Source organism: Fusarium sambucinum, chromosome II (genome assembly GCF_050947815.1).
Source record: "Fusarium sambucinum isolate potato_lamoka chromosome II, whole genome shotgun sequence".
NCBI lineage: Eukaryota > Fungi > Ascomycota > Sordariomycetes > Hypocreales > Nectriaceae > Fusarium > Fusarium sambucinum.
This window is the reverse complement of record NC_139293.1, coordinates 4,204,645-4,224,204: the sequence shown is the minus strand read 5'-3', so window position 1 is coordinate 4,224,204 and position 19,560 is coordinate 4,204,645. Positions and strand designations below refer to the sequence as shown.

Genomic DNA, 19,560 nt, shown 5'->3' with positions numbered 1-19,560 from the left:
CTTTAGGCTAAGAATAAAAGTAAAAAAGTTATTATATTTAATAACTTACTCTTTATCCTAGATAAATATATTAACCTTATATTAATATTATAATTCTTAAAGACTAATATATAAGTTATCTTTAATAATAAATATATAATAATTATCTAAGATAATAAAACTATATTTATAATAACTCTTTATTATAATATATATATTATTAATAAAGAAGGAATTAACTATAATATTACTTTATCTATATATATAGTCTAAGATAAGGACTTAACTATTTAATATAAATATCTTAATTATTTTAATAAATAAGGTATTAAGAAGCTATTAATTATAATAACTAGGATAAATAAGGTTAGCACTAAATATATATATATTTTATATATATAAGGCAAGATAATAATATAATTATATTAATCTTTATTAAAATTATTAATAGTATAATTATATAAGGATTAAGATAATTATATAATATAGTAAGAGGTCTAGTTATATAACTTAGTTTAATTAACTATAATATTAAGTAAATTTATTTTACTTTAATATTTTAACTTTATATTAAACTCTTAACTATATATATAAATTTCTTTCTTTATAGACTTTAACTTAAATAAAGTTTCCTATTTAAGCTATTATAGCTAGATATATAAGAAAGCTATTATTTAAAATACTTATACTTATTTTTAATAGTTTAAATAAGTATCCCTAGTTTTATTAACTATAGCTTATATTAACTTATTATATTATAAAATATAATCTCTCTTATTATAAAGGTATTCTTTCTCTTAATCTTATAATATAATATATAAAGCTATTACCTTTTCTATTAAATTTACTATAAGTCTCTTTAAAGAATAAAAATACTAAGGAATTATAAGACCTTATAGCTAAATATAACTAATATTATATTATCTTTAATTAAAGGTCTTTAGCCTATAAAAATATATTTTAGCTTTATTATTATAAGGTTATATAGATTTTAAAATAAGGCTAGGCTAATATATAATGCCTTAATAATCTTACTATATATATAGTAAAATTGCCTTATATATTGCCTAGCTATAAGGCTATAGTTATAAGGTTAAATAGTATAGTAATATAGTATTAATATTATAATTATAATCTAGGTTAGCTTAATATATTAAATAGATAATTAAAGGCAGGATAACTTGCTTTTTTATTATTATTTTTACCTTTTTTTATAAGCTAATAGTTTTATTATATAAAGAAAAAAAAAGCATTTACTATTATCTTATTATTTTATATAGTTTTATTCTAATATAGAGTTTTATTAAAAGCTTATTTAAAAGTATAGCCTTATAGCCTTATAATATTATTAAATTATTAGATATTTATTATTTAAGCTATCTTATTTCTTTATAAAATAATTAAAAGTCTTAAAGATATAAATAATTATATTAATAATTAATTAAGAAAGGAATATATTTATTTAAAAGCCTCTATATTAATATTACTAAATTATTCTTAATAATAAGTCTTAATAGTAAATAATACTAAGTTATTTTTATAAATAACTTTATATAAATAATATAAGTCTTCCTATTAAAGAGGAAATTAGAGTTTATAAATAAACTTAAGTACCTTATTAAAGTATATATATTATTAATAAGTTAATATAAGTTTATCTATTTTAATAAAAAAGATAAAAATATATCTATTAAAGTTTAATTCCTCTATTAAGGTAAAGGAATTAAGATTATTTATATTAATATTAAGTAATATTAATAAAATAGTATTATTAAATAAATAAACTAGACTATCCTTAAGAAGCTTATAATAATACTTATTAATAAGAATATCCTATATATATACTAGCTATATATTCTTAAGGGAATAATTTAAATTAAAAACTTTAATCCTTACTCTATACTGCTAATAATACTATATTAATAATAAATATATAAAGTCCTTAATATTTAATATCTATATATACTAAGTAATCTTAGATTTATTTAATTAATTAACTTAAAGAAATATAAAATATACTCTATATTAATTCTATATAAACTGCTTATTTACTTAGGTATATTTATATATATTATTTTAATAAAAGATAATAAAGTCTTAAGCTTAAATAATATAGTCTTTAATAAATAACCTTATACTTACTTATATCCTAAGATATTTATTAATACCTTATTTAAGAAATAGAAAATAGATAATTAATATATTAACTATATTATAATTATATAATATTAAAATAATAATAATAATATATTAAGATAACTCTATAATAAATAAATATAATATTAGCCTTTAGATATTAATAAGAATCTTATTTAAAATATAATTATTATTTAAATAAATAACTATATCCCTTAACTTTAAAATACCTAAGTTAATAGTTATATACTAAGTCTAATAGCCTTTAAAAGATATTATAAACTTTAATTACCTTAATAAATTTACTCCTCTTATAAATAACCTTAATATATATTTATTTCTAATATAAGTTAATTTAATAATAATATATTAGACTATTTAAATATCTTAATTATATATATTATAATAATAGCTTAAATAATTAATCTTATTAAACCTTAAATATATAAATAAGCTATATAGTTTACTTTATTATTTATAGTTTTAAATAAAAAGAAGGTATTAACTATTATAAGATATTTATATTTATTATTAAGCTAATAAGCTATAAGGTAATCTTTATTATTATAGCTATACTTAACCTTAAAGTTAAATAAATAGATATTAAAATAGCTTTTCTCTATAGTAATATTAATAAAGATATCTATATATTATAACCTAAAGGTTTTTATAATAGAATTAAATAAGTCTATAAACTTAATAAAGTACTTTATAATTTAAAGTAAATACTATATATCTAGTATAATATACTTTTATCCTATTTAAATAAACTTAGCTTTAAACTATTATATTTAAATATAAGAGTCTTTATTAAAGGTATAATCTTTATTATAGTCTATATTAATAATCTCTTACTAATTAATTTAAATATAGAAAAGATTAAAAAAATTAAAATAATATTATTTAAATACTTTAAGATAATTAACCTTAGCCTATATAAATATTATCTTAAGATATCTATTAGATAAAATAAATTAAATTAAGCTATTTACTTATTCTAGTCTATATATATTTAAAAGCTACTTAAAGAATTTAAACTCTAGGATTATAGTTTAAACTCTATATTAATTATAATATTAAAGTTTATACTTATAAATAATATATATAAGGTTACTTTAAAACTTAAAATATAGTTTATAAAAGTAATTAGTTTATTAATATATATAATATTAAGAATAAGATTAAATATTACTTATAGTATATCCCTATGCAGTTAATACTTTAATAACTTAATTAAAGAATATAAGATAGCAATTAAGAGGATTATAAGGTATTTATAAAGTATAGTTTACTTTAAACTTTAACTTTAAGGAAATATTTAACCTCTTTAAGGATATATAGATATAGACTAAGGTAAAGACTAAGATATAAAATAGTTAATAAATAGCTATATCTTTAACTTTAAGTTAAGAGCTATTAGCTAAAGCTTTAAGAGATAACTTATTATTACTTTCTTATTATATAAAGCTAAATATATAGCTTAAATATAAGTAATAAAAGAGGCTATCTAGCTATAATAATTATTTAAAGAGCTTATATCTCTATTTAATTTTAAACTTAATATAACTATTATATATAATAATAATTAAAAGGTAATCTCTATAGCTAAAAACCCTATATAATATATAAAGTCTAAATATATTAGTATTTAATATTATTTTATCTATAAATAAATAGTACTTAATAAAATTAAGATATAATATATCTTAATAAAATACTAGGTTATTAATAGTTTTATAAAGCTATTCCTAAAAGTAAATTTCTTATAATTTTAATTTACTCTTAGACTTATTAATAATTCTATATTAAATAGTCCCCCTTATATATAATTATATAAATATAATAATATAACTATATAATTAATAGGAAATATAAAATAGTTTTAACTATATAATCTTTATATTTATTTTCTATTTATTTGTTTATTTATTTATTATTTTTATCTCTTTATTTATTACCTTATAGATAAATAAGTATAGGTATTAATAGGAATAAAGCTAATAGTAAAGCTAAATAGACTATATATAACCTTTACTTACTTAAAGGATTAAGAGGATTAATTTTTATATAATTATAAGCTTAAGTAAAAGTATTAAATATAAAGGATATTATAAGTATAATTATATAATTATATTATATATATATATATATATATATCTCTTCCTCTATTATAGTCCTTTAACTTAGACCTTTAATAATTTAATTCATTTTATATATTAAAGTCTCATCTTAATAATGCTCTCCATAAGAGCCCCCGAGATCCATTGAGGTACCGCCTCATAATATGTCTTTCATATACCCCAGTCCATCAAGCTTGCTGCAATCAGATGCCCTAACAAACAGAAGAGTGCAGCTTGATCTAACTCCAGTGCAACATCTCATGTACGGTTCAACACAACCCGACGTGACAACGGTGTCAAGATGCTCAGTGTCCACAGCAGTCTTTAGGCATCAGTCTCAAACTTCCCGTACTTAGCCTCTCTCCAATCACACATCCCTCGCAATTCTGATTCACTGCCATAGAGAACACTCATAAAGATCCTGTCACAAATAATATCTGGCTCTGAATGGAGTGGACTGTTGTCTCTTCCCCAGCTGAATCGAACGATTTGGCCATGTTCAATCTGAACTCTGGGAGTCTCTTTGAATTCATTTTCGAGCCACTTTCGCAATTTCAAATCTGCTTCATCCCGTTCTTCTTTGGAGGGTCGAGGGGTATCCTTCTCCAGCCACCAAAAGTGTTCCGCTATCCCTTGCCGTTCAGTAGCGAATGCGTCCTCATCTGGTACAAGCATGATTGTAGGAGGCCCAAGTAAAGTGAGCGCATACTTGCTTCGTACAACCTCTTCGCGTCCGTTGTCGTATGGGTACATCCGGCCGTCCTGGTGCCATCTTGGGATATTGAATTCGTCGGTGGGCTTCGTGGAGCGGATCGTAAACCAGCATGCTCTCTTCTCTTCTGCGTTGCCTACACAGTCGTTTTGCGTGGTGACTATGAATTCTTTGATAGTTCGTGCAACTTCGTTCTCTGCCCCATCAGTAAGACGAGCAACGAATTTAGAGCCCTCGATGCTAATTGAATCATCAACTGGGCCGAAGTAATCAAGGTCCAACTCTTCGCTTGTGGACGTGATGCGGGGAATATCTACCGGCAGTGTCAGGACTGCGCAGGGTGATGGATCAGACATCTTGGAATAGTGAATGATGATGTGGGAAGGATTATTGTGAAAATCACTGTTGTAAGATTTCAGGTTGAAGGAGGGGAGATACGAAACGGACAGCTGATTAGCTACGGGATGAGTCACAGTATACGTATTTCATTGGTAGAACTTTATCAGTTTTTGTCTTCGACCACTGGCCATTCGTTCTTCTAGACGAAACCTTGATCTGTCTCTCGGAGGATGATATCTACAAGGTTCAACTCAGTTTACAGCGACCAACACATGATTTATAAAGTTCCGACAACCTACGATTATTGCTTTATTATACAGAGTGGATTTACAACCATCAAATGTCTTGAGTTTAGATATATAAAAAAGGAACAGTCGACTATCCCCTCTGAGTCACGCCGTCCATGTGCTATCACTAGCGTTGGTGAGGCTGAGAGGAGGTAACTCAACAGTCCCCCCATTCTACCCCCTACCATTGGTTCATCCCCTGTTTGGCGTGCTCGCATTTGCTTAGAGAAGCAAAAAGAGGATGAGAATCCTACTTGGACTCTTACGATTGCGGTTTATGTGGATCGAACACATGACCTTCAGATATCGGTAGGTGATTGAAGTTTGGCTTCAGTCTGACGCTCTCCCAACTGAGCTAAACCCGCGACTTGCGATTATATCATTTTCACCGTAAGAGCACTCTATGCCTGCTCAATGCGGAAACACCTTAGTTGCTTGCCAGAGCTCCCAACTTATCTACAGGCATAGAAAGTGAGTAGTAGCATCAAGTGGATCACTCATACGGTGGTGGTGGTTTATAGCACTTTTAGGTATCGACATTCTCATATCTATTGGAGAAAATCACTGCAACCAAATCACGGTGAAGGCATGAAGCAACACAATTATCAGAAAAGTTGAGCAATCGTCTATAACATTATCGCTTTAACTGTATAGTACACAAACCCACAAACCATTGTTTTAAAGCGGGTAAAAAGTCTAAGTAACATGCGGCATAACAGCGTAAAATCTCAACCGTATCACTGAGCTTACTCGTTGTCTCTAACATCGATAACAGTCGACTTGAACTTGCGCGCAGGAACCTTACGCTTGAACAAGATATCCGTCTCACGGTACGATCGATCCTTCAGCTCAGGAAGGAAGAAGTAAGCCGACACAAAGCAGACAACTGCAGTACCACCCCAGACATATCCACACTTGCCTGCAAGGTTCCATCCTGTAGGGTTCAACAATTGGGACGCTAGGTAGATCATGGGGATCTCGGCGATGTAATAAGCAGCACGACCGACACCGGTACTCAGAGCACGGAGGCGAACCGAGGATGTCTCTGCGATAATGGTGTAAGAGATAGGTCCAAGACTTCCAGCGTACACGAATGAGATCAATATGCCGAGGACAGCTTGGGCATAGTTGGTGGAGCTGTTTTGGTGGATGGAGGCGACAACACCAAGGAGGAAGAGGAAGGTAACGTTGGTGATTGTGCCCCAGAGGTAGATTGTACGGCGACCGAAAAATCCCGCAACAGGCAGCGATATTATGTTGGCGACGAATTGAAGGCATGAGTTGATCAAGTTAAGTTGGAAGGCACGCTCAGATGATACTCCAGCCTCTATGTGATGCATTAGCTTGAGTAATCTTCTTCATGAGAGCAGTTGTGACTTACGTTCAAAGAAGAAGGTTGCTTGATTAGCAATCAAGTTGCCGGCGAAGTTCTGAGAGGCATAGATCAAGCAGGTAATGATTGTTCGTCGCAAGTCGGTACCCTTGACAAGATCAAGAAGGGAAGGGTTTCCACCCAGCTTCTCCTCAATCTCAATAATTCTCTCTATCATGGCAAGCTTCTGGTGAGAGGCCTCCTTGTCTTTGCTACCAAGACGCTCGATAGATCGCAGAGCCTCGTCTTTGCGGCCCTTTCGGATGAGCCACCAGGGTGACTCGGGTGCGAGGAAGACGAGGATCAAGAGGGGGGTCTGGTTCAAATGTCAGTATTGCGCACTATAGACTTGAAACCAGTTTTTGCTTACGGGAAACAACCATTGCAAAGCCAGGGGCACACGCCAGGCCCACTGATCATCGCGCTTGTTGTAGGCATATGTGGCACCTGCGACGATGATGGATCCAATAGACCAACTCATCTGTAGTGTAGCGGTACAAGCACCTCGAAGAGCAAGAGGCACGATCTCACTGGCATACGCCGGGGAGTTGGCAATGAAGAAGCCCCACGGTACACCTTCCAAGGCTTGTCCGACCACGAGTAGTTCTAGCGAATCGGCCTGTAGGAAGAATTGGTCAGGTAACCAGATAGTTATTGGGGATAATTCTGAAGCTTACAAAAAAGGAGATGAAGATAGTAGCATTCATGAGTATCAATGCAAACATCGTCGTCCATCGGTAACCGAAACGGTTGGTGATAGGTCCAGCAACAAAGACACCCACAAAGGCACCACACTGACCGGCTTGGAAGAGGGCACTCTGCCATCTTGTTGGGATAGTCCAGCCATGTCCCTCGACGTGAACGCCGTAGTGTTTCTGGAATGCGGGAAGGGCGACGAAGTTTCCGTTCAAGAACATATCGAACGATTCCATGACCTACACAAACGAGACATATTAGCAACTCTAAACATTAGCGCTTGTTTCATAAACAGCAACTCACGATAGTAAAGCACATGGTGAATGCCCAGAAGCATGCCCAAGGATGACTCTTTGCGGCTGCCCAGGTGCCTTGCTCATGCTCACGCTGTTCAGCGTCGAAGGCATCGTTCATGAGTTCCGGGTTGGCCAGGACCTCAGCATGGTCGACATTGGCCTGGCCAAGCTCTTCTTTTGACTTGAGAACCGGAGAAGACATCTTGCAGGAAAGAGAACTCGCAATTCACTCTTATCACTTCGATATCAAGATGATAGTAAGTAAGCCAAGCATTTTCTGGGGAATGTTAAGGTTATTTATTATAAATGGTCCCCTCCGCACTCTGACCCAGATTCTCTAACGTCGAGGCGAATCTCTACCTAGTGTCAAGGTATAAGCCGTGGAGTCGTGGATCGTGCAATATACTAGACAACGCTTTCCAACTCTTTCTTCAGCTTTGATAGGTGCGCAAATCGGCAACACGGCAAAGACGGCACAAGGGCAACTCCCATATCCAGCTTATTCCAAACCGGACTTATGCCCGCCCAAGCTAGTGCGGGTTCAGCGATACGGGGTTGACACGGCCTCGATCAACCAAGCAATGTGTTTCATTGGAAATTTGGGGATGAGATCGTCTTGTTCGCCAACGGGTTGATGGAGAATCTACGACGGGCCGAATAGACGGAGGAGCCATACCTTTTCACAACTAGTCCCCGTGCGGAGTGAGCCAGTCGGTGATGACAATGTTGGGGAAAGGGTATTGGAGAAACCCACTCTCCCCATGGGCATTGGGGTATTTCTCCATATACTGAAGTAACGTAACATTCGGCAAGGGGGCTTTCATCAGGACTGGGCCTTTTCTGATACAAATCCAAGCTGTTTCCTTGGATAATGTCCGAGTCTATCTCTGAAGAATAAAGGGCCCGAACCCCATGGGGGGAAACGGAAAAGATTGGAGAACCGTGCGGGGTGGATTGAGGTAAAAATCTCTGTCTCCATCACGGTTGGGCCGCTTCGGGCTTCTCTCCAGATCAGCACGAGGAAGTATGTCATTGCTGGTGGTTGATGATTAGACTGAACCCTCAAAACTTGTTCAAAATGATTACGTAGACACAATAATGGGTAAATGAACACATGGCTTTTATCGGCTCTTAAACTCCTTCTTCTGACTCTTGATCCCCTCCTTCATTCCCGTTGCCAAACCCTTGACTTCCGATTTGAGCGCTTTCTTCTCTTCCTTGGAAAGTTTCCCACTCTTTTTCGCTGTGTAGATTTCCCCCATGAATCCTGTAATGATAGCGACGGCGGCTTGGATGGCGCATTTGGCGCATCGATCACCTTGCCTCAAGCTCTCGACCGCGTCAGCGAGGCCTTGCAGTTCAGATTGGGGACGAGATTGGAGAAGGCGATCGAGATGAGGGGTTTCGGAGAGTCCATGGACAGCGCAGTCGTTGGAGGAGGTTGTGGAGATGGATGTGGTTGCATTCGCTAATTTGGTGTCAGAATGTGTCGGCGCTGTGATTGTGGCCATTGTGAAGTTGACTGATAGTGATTGTAGAGGCTTGTGAATTAATTGATCTTTTGAGAACGACAGACTACGGCTTTCTTTATATCTATTCAGTATATAGGTCTGGCGACTCTAAAGCTGGACGGCTTGTAACCATTGAAATGACCGATTCTCGGACAGTTCTATAGACCGAACGGGCATTCAATTGTCCTGGATATGAACTGCGCCGGATAAACATGTCTCTAACATACAAGTAAGCATCTATCTATTGATTCTTTTATCTTATCTGTCCATTTATCGTGATTTTAGTGCCGAATAGCCAGCTCGATGACGCAGTGATTCTGCCAAAGCCAAACAACTAGCATGAACCCCTACCCCATGTTCTAGAAACCATCTACAGTGGTTGTAGCACTAGCCATAGCAGCCAGTCAGTTCCAAGAGTGGACTATTCCCATTGTCCGTTGTCCGCCTTCTCTTTTCCAGTGTCCGGAATAGGTCCAAACATGATGTTCTCGTAACTAATAAAATGGAACAATTACCCAGAGGAACATCAGTTGGTATATCCACCATCAAACCAAACTGTCAACTCATCTCATCATCGGCTAAGAAGAAATGTCAGGCCTAAAAGTCCTTGTATCAGGCGCTTCTATAGCGGGCCCAGCGACGGCCTACTGGCTCGCTAGAGCAGGCGCCCAAGTCACCGTCGTAGAGCGCTTCCCAGCCCTGCGTACAGGCGGCCAAGCTGTCGATATTCGCACAGCTGGCGTTTCAGTTATGCGAAGGATGCCTGGACTCGAAGCTGCCATCAGATCAAAGTCCACTCAGGAAGAAGGCATTAGCTTTGTCAGTGAAGATGGCAAGCCTTACGGGGTCATCAGGCCTACAGGAAATCCGGACCAGCAATCCCTCGTCTCCGAGTACGAAATATTGCGCGGGGATCTGTCAAAGATTCTCTTTGATGTCACCAACGATAACAAAAACGTCGACTATATCTTCAACGAGCAAATCGCATCCATGAGCCAAAGTGAGAAATCCGATGGTCCCGTTACTGTCACTTTTGCGAATGGCACAGCAACCTCGAAATACGACTTGGTAGTTGCTTGCGATGGAGCGACATCTAGAACTCGGGTTTTAGGCTTTGGCGGTCATGTCCGGGACCCCATCGTCACAACCAACTGCTGGGCCGCCTATTTCTCAACATCTCAAGACCTCCTCAAGGGAAGCAAGATCGGGCAAGGATATAGCGCCGTTGGTGGGCGTAATATAAGTATTGGATCCGATCCCGCAGGTTTTAGTCGAGTTTTGTTCATGTGCATGAACCAGAACCTCCAAGACTCGGAATCATTTCGAGAAGCACTACAGTATTTAGACAAAAGTCTGACCCTATAGCCCATTTTATACTAAAATACTATATCTTTAAAATTAAATATTAAATTATAAAAAAAATACTATAACTATTAAAAAAAACCTATATATAGAACTTTATAAAGAAAATATTTTTTATATAGAAAGTATTTTTATAGCTATTTTATTAATAAAGTAAATAAGGCTTAAAGTTAAGAAAAATAAAAAAGTTAAAAATTACCTTTTATAATTTTTTAAGAATACCTTATAAGTCCCCTATAAGTAATTTTTAACTTTTTCTTTAACTTTAAAGCTATATATTTTTATAAGTAAAATAGTTATAAAAAAACTTTCTATATATAAAAGATTTTTCTTATAAACTACTATATAATAGATTTTATATTATTAATATAGTATTTTTATTTTATTAGATATTTAATTTTAAAAAGGTAATAAAATGGCAATTTAAGGTGGGAAAATGCCAAGTGGGGTCAGACTTTTGGCCTACTACCGTAGCACAAGGAGAGGCAGCCACTAAAAAGTACATCGCTCAGCACTACCAAGGCGTCGGTTGGGAAACGAGTGCAGCAATCCAGGAAATGATGGACGCGACAGACCTTTACGCGAGCGAGACGGTGCAAGTCAAGACGCCTAACTTACATCGCGGTCGATTCGTTTTAGTGGGTGACGCAGGCTACGCATCTGGTCTCACAGGCTCTGGAACAAGTCTCGCTCTTGCAGGCGCTTACATACTGGCAGGCGAGCTACGAAAACACGGCAGAGATATTGAAGCAGGTCTTCGGAGCTATGAGCAGCAGATGAGGCCTCTGATCAACAAAATGCAGCCGATTCCACTGCTCGTACCGACTATCGTGGCGCCACAGACTGCTTGGGGTATTTGGCTGCGGAACAACATCTTTCGGTTGATTGCGCGCTCTGGTCTCATTGGGTTTGTTCAGCGGTTTATCGCAGCTGGGTTTGGGGATACAAACGAATTTCCAGTTCCAGAGTATGAGTGGGATAATTAAGAGCTTGGGAGTTGGAACATTATGATACAGGTTTTAATTAAAGTAAACTAATTTTATTTTCGCAGGAACTCACAAATTGCAATTAAATATTGGCAACTTAAGAGAGGGAGCTCCACCGGCCCTACCTGATTATGGTTTCGTTATCATATATGCGCTTTTGGCACACAATGGTACAGAGACAATTGCATGAAATTGCGGGAAACAAATGTAGTTGTCATTCGTACTGTAGGCATTGGAATTGCGTACATCACTTTTCTAGGGTTTGCACATAAACGGTAGAGTACTGTTAACAATTTCTTGTATTTGAATCCGAATACTATCCTATCTTTCCTATGAACGACAATATCTATGTCTCTAACAGCTTGAAAATGAACTAAATTGAGTTACAATTGAGACAATGTAGAAACAGGTAACCAGACCATAAGAGAAATAAGGAAATCTTGCAGGTAATGCAGTTTAAATTCGCCCACTTTTATGTTGAGTCGTCACTGTCGTCGTCGTCAAAGGAAGGGTCATCGGCATTAAGAGGAGCACCAGTGCCGGTAGGGACGACGCCAGCGTCAGCAACAGTGGTTGAAGAAGTGGTAGCAGCTGATCCTGTACCGGTAGTAGTAGTAGCTGGCCCAGTTGGGATACTAGTGGGACCAGTGGTCGCGGTGGCAGTCTTGGCCGCTGACAAGCAAGAGGCCCTCTTGTCGTCACAGTCTGCCTTGTCGTTGGACTTGTCTCGAATGCAAGTGTAATGCTCGTATCGGCAGCGTCGACGACCCTGCTCCTGTGCCCACCATTGTCGTAGGTTTGTAGGTCGCTGGGGTCGACCCGTGGTGCGCGAGGCAGTCATACTTCCAGTTGCAGAAGGAGGTGGCTTGGTAGAGGTTGGAGAACCGCTAGAGGGGGCGCCAGAGGAGGCAGCGGCCTTGATGCATGATGCGTAGTCAGAGGCACAAGGTGACTGATCGTTCGATTTGGCGATCAAGCAGGCATTGTAGGCGCTGATGCACTTGTTCTGGGAAGAGTCCCGGAAGAACCATGTAGGCATGAAGGGAAGGTTAAACATGGAACCCTTCGAGGGCGCAGCAGTGCTTGAAGTAGCACTGCCAGATGTCGTGCTGCTGGGCGGACCCTTTTTACCGTTCTGAGGGTGAGCGGCAGCAGAAGCCGCAAGGGCGACAGTGACAAACTGGATAGAGACCTTCATGTCGTTGTCTTGGTATTATGAGGTGTGCAAGTTGGATTATATTGCGGATAGTTGATGGTTGATGATGAGACACGATTTGTGTGCTGAAGAACTTGTGATTGTTGAAGTGATGAGATTGAGACATTACGAGGAAATCAGAGGCGTTTATATAGACAGTATAGCCAACTTCTAAATTACCACCATCCATAGTTTTTGCCTCAAGGTCCAGACTTTGGTGATGCTTGACGTAGCGTCGAGCATCTCCGTTCAGATTCAGGGCATGGTTTGTGGCTTATTGACACCTGCATTCCCGTCGGGAGCCAACGCCACTTGGTCTAGAGTCATTGACAAGCCATGCCAAGTCTATACGGGCACCGATGTTATAAAGATAAGGTTTCTCGGACGAATCGAGGCTTCGATCCGTTCCTGAATAAATGGTGGGTATACGTAATTAAACTCTGGTGTGAATTCCACAGCCGCTCTCTTTCCAGGGACAATCACAGCTTTTCTCCTTCCGGCTTCGTTTTCCCAAGCATTAATGTGCCGGAACCTATCTAGATCCTTTGGACCCCTCATTCCACAGCAGGACACCAAATCAGGTCTCGATGACAGTTTTTACAATGCCATCGACGACATCCAGCGAGATCTTGTGGCGATGTACAAACGATATGCACTCAACTACATCATCACGGTCTGTCAGATTCCCGAACTGTTCAGTGTTCAACTTTGTCGAGTTTAGTTTTTGCCACCACTGTTGGAGAGGTTTATGTCATGGTTTGATCACTTGGTTTCTTTTCGGAACCTTGACAAAGATTCCCTGACGACCCTCTCCACGAACGGATTAACAATTACACCAGTGACGCCACGAAAGGTCCAGGCTGTGTACTTTTCAGGTCAGAGCCGGCAATATCGAATATCTGAAATATCCAGGTAGTGTCTGGGCCAGGCTGGGCTTCGTGGCATTGCCAATTTCGTCCTCTCGTTCTTGTTAGTTCCGAAAATGGTTTGGCTCAAAAGACCCCATTTGTCTCGAACCTGTTACCCAAGCGAAATGTTCGAGATCAGTATAGATCTGTCTAACATGCTTACGAATAGCACAGTCTTATTCAAGGCTGCCACACTGCTACTGACTCAGTATAGTCAGGTCAGGGCGTTGTGAAGTCACGTGGAAAAGATATTGAAACGGCAGTTCTTATTTGCAAGCTAACATCTTATCATCATATAGATCATTCATCAAAATACTAATTCTCAAATCATTCCTGGTCTGGTCGCATTCTCTTGGAGTGCATAAATTCGTAATCCGGCATGGCATCTCGTACCCATTTCTCAAGCTTTTTCGCCTCTTCCTCTCCAAATTCCTTTGTCCACTTGACAACCTCCTGACCGATATCGACATTTCCCGCAATCTTGCTGCTATCGATGGTGGTGCTGGCGTTGATAGAACTGAGCATCCTCTGCTCTATGTTGTTCATTTTATTCAACTCTTTCTCTTCAGCCTTCTCCCATGATCGAATGATCTTGCTGTCGTCAAGGCCTGCCAGCTTTGCGTACTTTGACACCAACTGAGGGCTCTTCATGATATCATCGGCATCAAGAACGATTGGCCAGACGTTGTCGTTGGCAAAGTGTTCGGCAAAGAACTCGTACAGGGTTCGGTGCCATCGCAAGCTGAGCTCTGCCGTACATGGCTCTTGCTTGGGGCGCTGAAGTCCATTGTAATCCATCGGGCATTTGCATGTGCGATACAGAGAAGAGATCATAAGGGCTGGATGGCGAATGAGAAATGTTGGGTTCCAAGTCTTGAGAAACTCATCCGGGAACAGGGTGAGGTTGAGCCGCGATCGAGTCGGCTCTGAAATTCCCTTGACGGGTATGGGAGTTGCTTCGGTGATAGTAGCAACCTCTTTGGAGCCATGGAGGTAGTGGTTTTCGACACGTGGATGATTCAGCATGATTGAGTGTTCTTTTACAAAGATCTTCTGACCTTCTTGCTCAGCAGCAGCAATATAGTCCAGAAACCTCTGCGACGACTGTTGAACTATGCCATCTACGGAGGCATTTTCTTCCTCAGTCCAAGTGTCCATAGGCTTTTGCTCAAGAAGAAAATGTTTTTCGACTGTGGGCAGATAGAAATATCCTCCATTGTGGGAGGGGCGAACACCTTGTTCGTTAAGGTTGAGCATTTTGACCAGGAGGTTAGAGGCAGTACGAGGACATGTCAATAGCCAATAGCGGCCACGTTGACGAGCTTGAGCGCCTTGAGCCATTGTGAAAGAGAGTTGAGAACTTTGTTTTGCTCGTAAGGGAGAATGATATGATGAGAGTTGTCTTTTAATTTAACCTTCGAGATACAGGTATGAAGATAGAGTGAAGAATATTAATGGTGATTCTGGCTCTGACTTTGTCTTCTTATATAACAACATTCGACGATACATGTGGCTACGTAGGTAGTTTCTTGGCTCAGGAATAATGGAGTTCCGTGCTTCGGTAGTCGGTCATTTTCGTTGTCCGGGCCATCGCCCCGGCCCGTCGCTATGTAATAATGTGGGCATTAAGACTGTGATTTACATGGTAGTACGACTGATCAAGGTAAAACTTATGCATGTGTGCCTCTAACGGACATAAGAATTGTCCGGTTTGCAATGTTGCATTTGCTATGTTTTGAGGGTGTTGCACTCGCTTAAGTATTTTCGTATCTTGGTTGATTTGACTGCCACTAGAATCACTCCAGAAGGACAATAGATCACTCGGCTAGATGATCGATCGGAGGTTATGTTGCCCGTTCACCGAAACTTGTTAGAATTGGGTCCCGTGAGAAGAAACGTTGGCGTTGTATGACATTGTTATGTTGTACTACCATGCAGGTACTCATTCTTTGTGTAGTGATCGGCAGATAAAATCCACTACCGCGTCGACAATGACTCCACCTAGCGCGCGGCGCTCGAGTCAGTGGCCATTACTCCGCGTCGCGAAAAGAGCGACTTCCGAAATGTTGATAGATATTTCCACAAAGAGCCGCCCGACTACCGAGTTTTCTGTTTTCGGCTTTTTGGAAAAGACCGATCAGCCGATGATTAATCTTGCATTATGATCTGCAGAGGGTGTATCTCTGTATACCGTTTGACTAAATCGGAGCGGAAGTTGATATGTCTACAATGCCGCTTATAAAAGCATTGTCTGAGAGACAAACAAGAATTACTTGAATCTTCAAGGATGAAGTAGCTAGTCTATTACTTACGTCAGACTGTAGCCGGCTCCAGATTTACATCGATAGGTTCAAGTTGTGCAAGACGAACTTGATACTATAGCTTTGTCATGTTAAAGCTTTAAAGCCACGACATTCAACCCAAACTCCAACGACGCTGCAACCTCGGGAACCATAAGTGGGGTTATATGTATGCATAAATGGATGTAGTCAAGCGCAGATCTTAGTCTACCATAGGTACCCAGATGGAACAGATATATGTCGTCTGAAATATGTCGTCTGATACGAGTCGCCGAAACACAACAACCAGAATACTCGGTGAGAAGGAAACGCCGCAGTCACTGGTACGTCTGGCTGAACTGCATCCAAGCATGCCACAGTATACGCGACTACCATCTATACTCCAAGCTGCACCTGTTCATTTGCATGCATGTCGTTGGGCACTAAAACTCGGACTCTTAACAGAACAGCACCGAGCCGGCCAATCAGGCGACTCTTAATGTGGTTCGTTTGACAGGCTGATATAAGAATAAATGGTACTCAAACTATGTCTCGTTGTTATATGCTTTTAAAACGATGCGTCCTGTTGAACCAAGAACAGAGTTGGCTCCCTTTATTGTAGGTGTTAGAAATCGAATCTTAGCCTAGCCTGATAGTTCTTAAGCGCTATTCCTAGTATGCATCTAGAAAATTCACGGCACGGTTATGGATAAGCTGATTCATCTCATCTTTAATCTCACGTCAGCTTTGATATCCATTCCTCAGCCACGTGCTTTGCCCTTAACACATTCTATGTATTTGAGCAGCTTTCGCAGTGACAATTCGTGCTTCCTATTTCTTCTACTCCATCCTGGCGGGTCATCGTTCTCCTGAGGTATCATCTAATATCACCAAGACAATGCATGACTATATCATAGTAGGAGGCGGTCTTTCGGGTTGTGTTCTCGCTAGTCGCATTCGGGAGTACGATGAACACTCCACGATTCTTCTCATAGAAGCTGGAAAAGATACTCGTGGGCGGCCTGAGGTGCAAGACATGCAGGTCTTGAACTTGGGTGGTGAATTAGACTGGCAGTACGAGTCAGAGCCTGTTGCGGGTCTTGGTGGTCGACGGGTCACCCTCAACGCTGGGAAAGGATTGGGCGGCGGTTCAGCAATCAATTCAGGTAAACACGAATACGTCCAAGCATGGAAGATCCGATCACTAAAACCGAGTACTAACGATTGTTAGGTGGATGGACTCGTGGTGCCTCAGTTGACTACGACGAATGGGCTTCTCTTGTTGGCGATGATCGATATAGTTACAAAGGTCAACTGCTGTGGTTCAAGAAATCCGAACGATGGTTTGACGATGATGACCCCGTCCAGCATGGTCAAGATGGACCAATGCGTATCAACTGTGCCAAGGCTTCGAACCGTATATTCCCTCTCGCTGATCAGGCTGCTGCTGGCTGGGAAGATCTCGGCATTTCTACGCTTCCCAATGGCGATCAGAACACTGGAGACAACCTCGGTCGTGCCTATATCTGCGAGGCCAGAACTGAAGGCAAACGTGAATGGTCCGCAGAGCAATACTCTTTGGAGGGTGTCGAGATTCGTCTTGAAGCGTCTGTTCAGAGAGTTGTCGTACAGGAATCTAATGGGAAGCTCAAAGCCACCGGTGTCGAGTTAGCAGATGGTAGCGTTGTCGCTGGCAAGAACATTATACTGTCTGCCGGGGCGTTCCGTTCACCTCAACTCCTCCAACTCTCAGGCATCGGCTCAAGCTCTCACCTTCGAGAGTTTGGAATCGAGCCATTGGTCGACCTGCCAGAAGTTGGTCAAAACCTGGCTGACCATATGATATTCTTTCAGCACTGGCGGTTACGCGATCCTTCTGCAGGATACACTCTTGGGTCAACGAATCCTCTCTTTCAACAACCCCAATATGCCCAAGGAGTGCCTGTGGATTGGATCGTCAATACCAGTGTTGCAGGTGATGGACTTGCTAGAGCGATTGCGATAGATGAGGGTGTTCAGCCTGAACAGTCCAAGCATTGTCTTCTCGCCACGAAAAGGACGTTCCTAGAGAACATCGTGATGTTCGCGAAAGTACCTTTCCCTGGGGTTCCCGTCGATGCAGGGCACATCACGAGCGCGTTGGTGACCTTACTGCCAACCTCCAGAGGCTCTGTAACATTGAAGTCAGGAAATCCTGACGATCATCCGAAAGGTGAGAGAAATGCCTTGCATCAATTTAACTTGCTGACGCTTAATAGTCGATCTCAACTACTTAACCACCGAGGTGGACAGACACGTCTTTCGTGAAGGACTACGCCAATTAACAAGGTTCATGCTCGAGTCTAAATTCAGCGCGAATATCGTTGGCGAATCGGTACCTGAAGGTCTTCCTGTTGAGCCTCTTGGTCTGGATGACAATAACGAAAAGCTTGACCAAAGACTAGCAATGACCAGCGGGACATCATGGCACCCAACCGGGACTTGCTCTATGGGAAAGGTAGTCGACAAGGAGTTTCGTGTTAGCGGGATTGAAGGCCTTCGAGTTGTTGACGCGTCGGTTATTCCGGTGCAGATCAGTGCACACATTCAAGCACCTCTTTACGCGCTTTCGGAGCAGGCGGCGGCCATCATCACAGGAAACGCCTAGATTGTAGGCATTAAAAGTATGATAAGACTATAGATACTGTAAATAGACGGCATATATGTCCAAGAATACTGTATAATTGTTTAGACAGGCGTCAAGACTGATAACGCGCCGGAGTCCTCGCAAGAACATTACACGATGAAATCTACACATACGCGACGTGTCTGTTTATACACGCGACGCGTGCCTCACCTGTGAGGCAACGTACAATGATACTTGTCACATCATAATACACATCTTCTTCATACTCGAGCATCAAGCTCAAGATACAATGAAAACGAGTTTTAAATCAAAAATTCCACCTCCTACGACCCCGAAGGGTAATAGAGAGTAGAGCGATACCGCGACGTGCAATGCAGATGCTCCACGCTGAACTCCCATATTCTTGATCATGGGCGAAGTTCCAGGCAAGGTAAGTATGAAGAAGAAAGGAAAAGAGAAACAGAAGGAGGAGGGAAACGCGAGACTTTATACAAGATTCTAATCAGCCAGGCCATCTTGATGCTTATCGATATCGTATTCGAGATTTATAAACTGGGTCTCATTTCCCAAGTGGATCAGCCATGTTGTCGTGACAAAGGGGGTGACTAATGGTCTTTGAGCTTGTGTCGCATCTTCAACCTTTCTCTATTTGGTACCCAACTCACAGCAGTTGCTTGAGTAAAGGGATGAGTCTACCTAACGAGCACATTAGGTCAACCACCACAATAAATACCCCAATATATAGGAATAAACTGT

At 39.5% G+C, this 19,560-nt stretch overlaps 7 protein-coding genes across 7 annotated transcripts; 2 read left to right on the top strand and 5 right to left on the bottom strand.

Moving 5' to 3' along the window:
* Positions 1 to 4,559: 4,559 nt before the first annotated feature.
* FSST1_008308 (uncharacterized protein) lies at positions 4,560 to 5,303 on the bottom strand (the record flags this gene model as incomplete). Its single annotated transcript, XM_083225179.1, has 1 exon — positions 4,560 to 5,303. One exon carries the CDS (start codon positions 5,301 to 5,303, stop codon positions 4,560 to 4,562), a length of 744 nt encoding a protein of 247 aa, XP_083084269.1.
* Positions 5,304 to 6,319: 1,016 nt separating this feature from the next.
* FSST1_008307 (general substrate transporter) lies at positions 6,320 to 8,139 on the bottom strand (the record flags this gene model as incomplete). Its single annotated transcript, XM_083225178.1, has 5 exons — positions 6,320 to 6,900; positions 6,955 to 7,261; positions 7,316 to 7,564; positions 7,623 to 7,880; positions 7,945 to 8,139. The coding sequence occupies 5 exons, from the start codon at positions 8,137 to 8,139 to the stop codon at positions 6,320 to 6,322; spliced, it is 1,590 nt and encodes a 529-aa protein (XP_083084268.1).
* A 919-nt stretch (positions 8,140 to 9,058) lies between these two features.
* FSST1_008306 (uncharacterized protein) lies at positions 9,059 to 9,448 on the bottom strand (the record flags this gene model as incomplete). Its single annotated transcript, XM_083225177.1, has 1 exon — positions 9,059 to 9,448. One exon carries the CDS (start codon positions 9,446 to 9,448, stop codon positions 9,059 to 9,061), a length of 390 nt encoding a protein of 129 aa, XP_083084267.1.
* A 588-nt stretch (positions 9,449 to 10,036) lies between these two features.
* FSST1_008305 (uncharacterized protein) lies at positions 10,037 to 11,796 on the top strand (the record flags this gene model as incomplete). The annotated part of the gene is made up of 2 exons (XM_083225176.1): positions 10,037 to 10,799; positions 11,285 to 11,796. 2 exons carry the CDS (start codon positions 10,037 to 10,039, stop codon positions 11,794 to 11,796), a joined length of 1,275 nt encoding a protein of 424 aa, XP_083084266.1.
* A 472-nt stretch (positions 11,797 to 12,268) lies between these two features.
* On the bottom strand, positions 12,269 to 12,994 carry FSST1_008304 (uncharacterized protein; the record flags this gene model as incomplete). Its single annotated transcript, XM_083225175.1, has 1 exon — positions 12,269 to 12,994. One exon carries the CDS (start codon positions 12,992 to 12,994, stop codon positions 12,269 to 12,271), a length of 726 nt encoding a protein of 241 aa, XP_083084265.1.
* Positions 12,995 to 14,226: 1,232 nt separating this feature from the next.
* Positions 14,227 to 15,240, bottom strand: FSST1_008303 (uncharacterized protein; the record flags this gene model as incomplete). Its single annotated transcript, XM_083225174.1, has 1 exon — positions 14,227 to 15,240. The coding sequence occupies one exon, from the start codon at positions 15,238 to 15,240 to the stop codon at positions 14,227 to 14,229; it is 1,014 nt and encodes a 337-aa protein (XP_083084264.1).
* A 1,836-nt stretch (positions 15,241 to 17,076) lies between these two features.
* FSST1_008302 (GMC oxidoreductase-domain-containing protein) lies at positions 17,077 to 18,825 on the top strand (the record flags this gene model as incomplete). The annotated part of the gene is made up of 3 exons (XM_083225172.1): positions 17,077 to 17,344; positions 17,410 to 18,390; positions 18,437 to 18,825. 3 exons carry the CDS (start codon positions 17,077 to 17,079, stop codon positions 18,823 to 18,825), a joined length of 1,638 nt encoding a protein of 545 aa, XP_083084263.1.
* Between the last annotated feature and the right edge of the window lie 735 nt (positions 18,826 to 19,560).